The sequence below is a fragment of the Suricata suricatta genome, chromosome 3 (genome assembly GCF_006229205.1).
Source record: "Suricata suricatta isolate VVHF042 chromosome 3, meerkat_22Aug2017_6uvM2_HiC, whole genome shotgun sequence".
In the NCBI taxonomy this organism is placed as follows: Eukaryota; Metazoa; Chordata; class Mammalia; order Carnivora; family Herpestidae; genus Suricata; species Suricata suricatta.
In genome coordinates, this window is record NC_043702.1 from 110,468,146 (window position 1) to 110,471,461 (window position 3,316).

The window sequence follows — 3,316 nt, forward strand, 5'->3', positions numbered from 1 at the left end:
TTATTTTAAAGTAAGATAAGAGCATTAAATCATTTTAAAGAGGGAAGTGCCATGATCAGGACTTAGTTTAGAAGTTTAGAAGGATTACTCTTAAGATATGCCTTGGAAATGTTAAAGAATAAAGTGAAATGATCAGATTTTCCTTTTAGAAAGAATCACTTGTCTAAAAGGAGCTTAACAGAGGCCTAGAGGTATCCAAGGAGGACACCAATTTAAGGGTGTGAAATAAAAGACTGACAAGATGAGATATACATTTTGAAGGAATTAGTCCTCCGAAGAAGTTCAAAAAGGTACAAATGGACAAGTGGAGAGCCAGAGGAAACTTAGACTCAGAGTAAGCGCTAAAGCCTCCACCATGGCCTCCACCCGCTTCATCTGCCAGTGCTGCAGGCAGCCACTGAAGCTGAGTCCCTCCATGGAGACCTCCAGTCTTGAGATCGCCCAAGAACCTGCAGCTTCCACACTCTCAGAGCCACAGGAGGCAGGCGAAACCCTGAAGAGAGGCCCTGCCTCCGAGGCAGAGACAGATAGTGAAACGCTGCAGGATAGCACCTCCTGCTCCACCCTCTCTGGTGATGAGGACAACGGCAAGATGCCCAGGGACAGTCCTAGAAACTTCGTCTTACTTGGAGAGTTTGCCCCTAGAAGTATGCTCAGTAGTGTCCAGAAGACTGCTGGGGACATTTTTGACATCCTGACTGGTGAAAGAGATGTGGACCACCCCTGTGTGAGGACTGTACTGACCAGCTTTTAGAGGAACTGGACGCCCAACTCTGTCTCACAGAAGCGGAGAAGAGGAACTACAAACACTGGAGGAGGAGAAGACATGAGGAGGAGCTGGAGACACTGCAGGGGGAGTTGGAGGGCCTGAGGCTTGAGGAGGCAAGGCTGGCTCAGGAGCTGGAGGAGGTGGAGAAGAACCGAGAAAGAGTGGCAGAGGATCTCGAGGCAGCCCAAGCAGAGACTCGAATGCTGGACCAGCAGGACGTGCAGTACTGGAGGGACTACAGTAACTTACAATGGCAGCACCTGGACCTGCAGGATGAGCTGACCAGCAGGAGGAACCAGCGAGTTCACGTCCAGATGCAGCAGGACCGGCTGCAGAAGACCAGCATCTTCAGGGCCACCTTTGAGATCAGGCATGATGGCCCTGTGGGCATCATCAATAGCTCCAGATTGGACTCCCTCCCCACTGTTCCTGTGAGCTGGAATGAGATCAACATGGCCTGGGGACACACAGCCTTGCTGCTTCACGCCCTGTCCAACAAGATTGGGCTGCAGTTTCAGAGGTACCGACTCTTCCCCTGTGGAAACCGGTCCTATCTGAAGTCTTTAACTGGTCACACCATGGAGCTGCCATTGTTTTGCATCCCAGGGCAGAGGGCTTGCTTGGATGTCAAATTTGACCTCGCAATGATGGCTTTTCTGGACTGCATGCAGCAGTTCAAGGAAGAGGCTGAGAAAGGTGAGTGGGGAATCTGTCTGCCCTGCAAGATTCACATGGAGAATGGCCTGATGGAAGACCCCGGAAGCACTGATGAGTCCTATTCCATCAGAACCCGCTTGAACACGGAGGAGCAGTGGACAAAGGCACTCAAGCTCATGCTTAAAAATTTTAAGTGTAGTCTTGCTTGGGTCTCTTTAAAATATTGTCAAAAATAACTTTTTCTCCTATGAGGCAGAATTTATTGCTTTAAACCATTTGTGAACATATCAGAAATTGTAAAATTGAAAGAGATAACATGCTAATTTTAAAAATTATATTACTCCTGCAAAAAAGTTTCATCAGGGACACCTGTGACTTGGACTCCAGTCATAATCTTACGGTTCATGGGTTCAAGGCTCATATCGGGCTCTGTGCTGACAGCTCGGAGTCCAGAGCCTGTTTCATAAGTGTCTGCATCACTAATGTATGTAGTGGGACTTTGCGGGGACTGTGAATAGTCAAAGATCAGTTTTTGCTGCCACATATGGTGTAAACCCCCTCCTTCATCCCTGAGAAACTTTGAATAAACTTTTATACATTCTTTAATGACTTAAAGTGAGAAGTGTGTCATATTGGGCTGTGCCATTATTGAGACTGACCTGGTGGGATGTGTGGCCAAGGAGGATGGTGACATCTTGGCTGATAGGTCAATCCAATCATCAGTTAAGAGTGGTCAGGTAAGAGGGAGGAGCCAAGATGGAGGAGAGGAAGGGAGCTCTGTAAACTCTGTCCGCCCCATTTATTGAACCGAGAAGGATATTACTCTCATCTGCGAGAGTGGAAGGAGAAAATACGGACTCCAGAAAGAATAGAACCTCAAGGATACCTGAGTGAGTGAGGGCAAACGGGAGAGATCTGAAAACAGGCCAGGCCGGGACGGGCAAGGGAGACAAGATCCCCAGCCCAACGTGGGGAAAGCGCGCAGAGCCCGAGAGACAAAGGGAAGAGACAGGGGAGTGGGCTTCCCGGCGCGAGAAGCGGCCAGAGCGCGGCTGCGCCAGGGGTGCGGACTTCCCTGCGAGAAGCTGTCGGGGCTGCGGCTGCGCCAGGGGCGAACAATTTGAACTTGGTTTTGGGAACGGGACCACTGACCGCATTTCCACGGCACACCTCGCCCCCTGCACGGACTGCGCGAATCCCGGGTGCCCACAGGGAAAAATAGGGCCCACACCTACGCGACCCACGACAAGGAGTCAGTGGCGGGTGGAGGCCTGGGCACACGCTTAGACTGCAGGAGGTCCCAGCTCATTTCCAGCAGCGCACAGCACCTTGAGCAACAGCTATCGGAAACCAAGAGAGACTCAGCTATGTTTTTTTTTTTCTCCTTTACCCCATTGCAATCTCGATCCTGGCTGGGGGTGGGGAATCTGCAATTGAGTCTGTGAAGGTGCGAACTTCACCTCCTGCTGCTCTTTTCGCCTCAGGCAGGGGCAGAGCCTCTGAGAACAGCCTCCAAGACCTACCACATCAAACCACGCCCACCTACCAGGGGGAGCTGCTGCTGTTATTTTTTTTAATAAAAAAATTTTTTTTCTTCACTTGTTTCATACTTATTTCTTTGTCATTATTACCTCTTTTTTCTTTTTCTTTACTCAAGTTTTTTAAATTTTACTCCTTATTTTCCTTTCATCTTTCTCCCTTACTTTCTCACCTTCTTGCAAACCAGATATATTCTCCTGTATCTCATCCTTACCTCTTCCCTAAACTGGTCATACACTTCTAAACGGTCTACTGTCCTTTGTTGTCTCCGACCCCCTTTTATATATATATTTTTTCTTTTCTTCTTTCTCTTTTCTTTTTATTTTCTCTTCTTCTCTTCTTTTCGTCTCT

The 3,316-nt window shown here is 48.6% G+C and overlaps 1 protein-coding gene across 1 annotated transcript; it reads left to right on the plus strand.

Annotated features, from left to right (window-relative positions):
* Positions 1–355: 355 nt before the first annotated feature.
* BECN2 (beclin 2) lies at positions 356–1,662 on the plus strand. The gene is given in 2 exon segments (XM_029933037.1): positions 356–719; positions 722–1,662. Coding segments are annotated over 2 exon segments (1,305 nt in total).
* Positions 1,663–3,316: the final 1,654 nt, after the last annotated feature.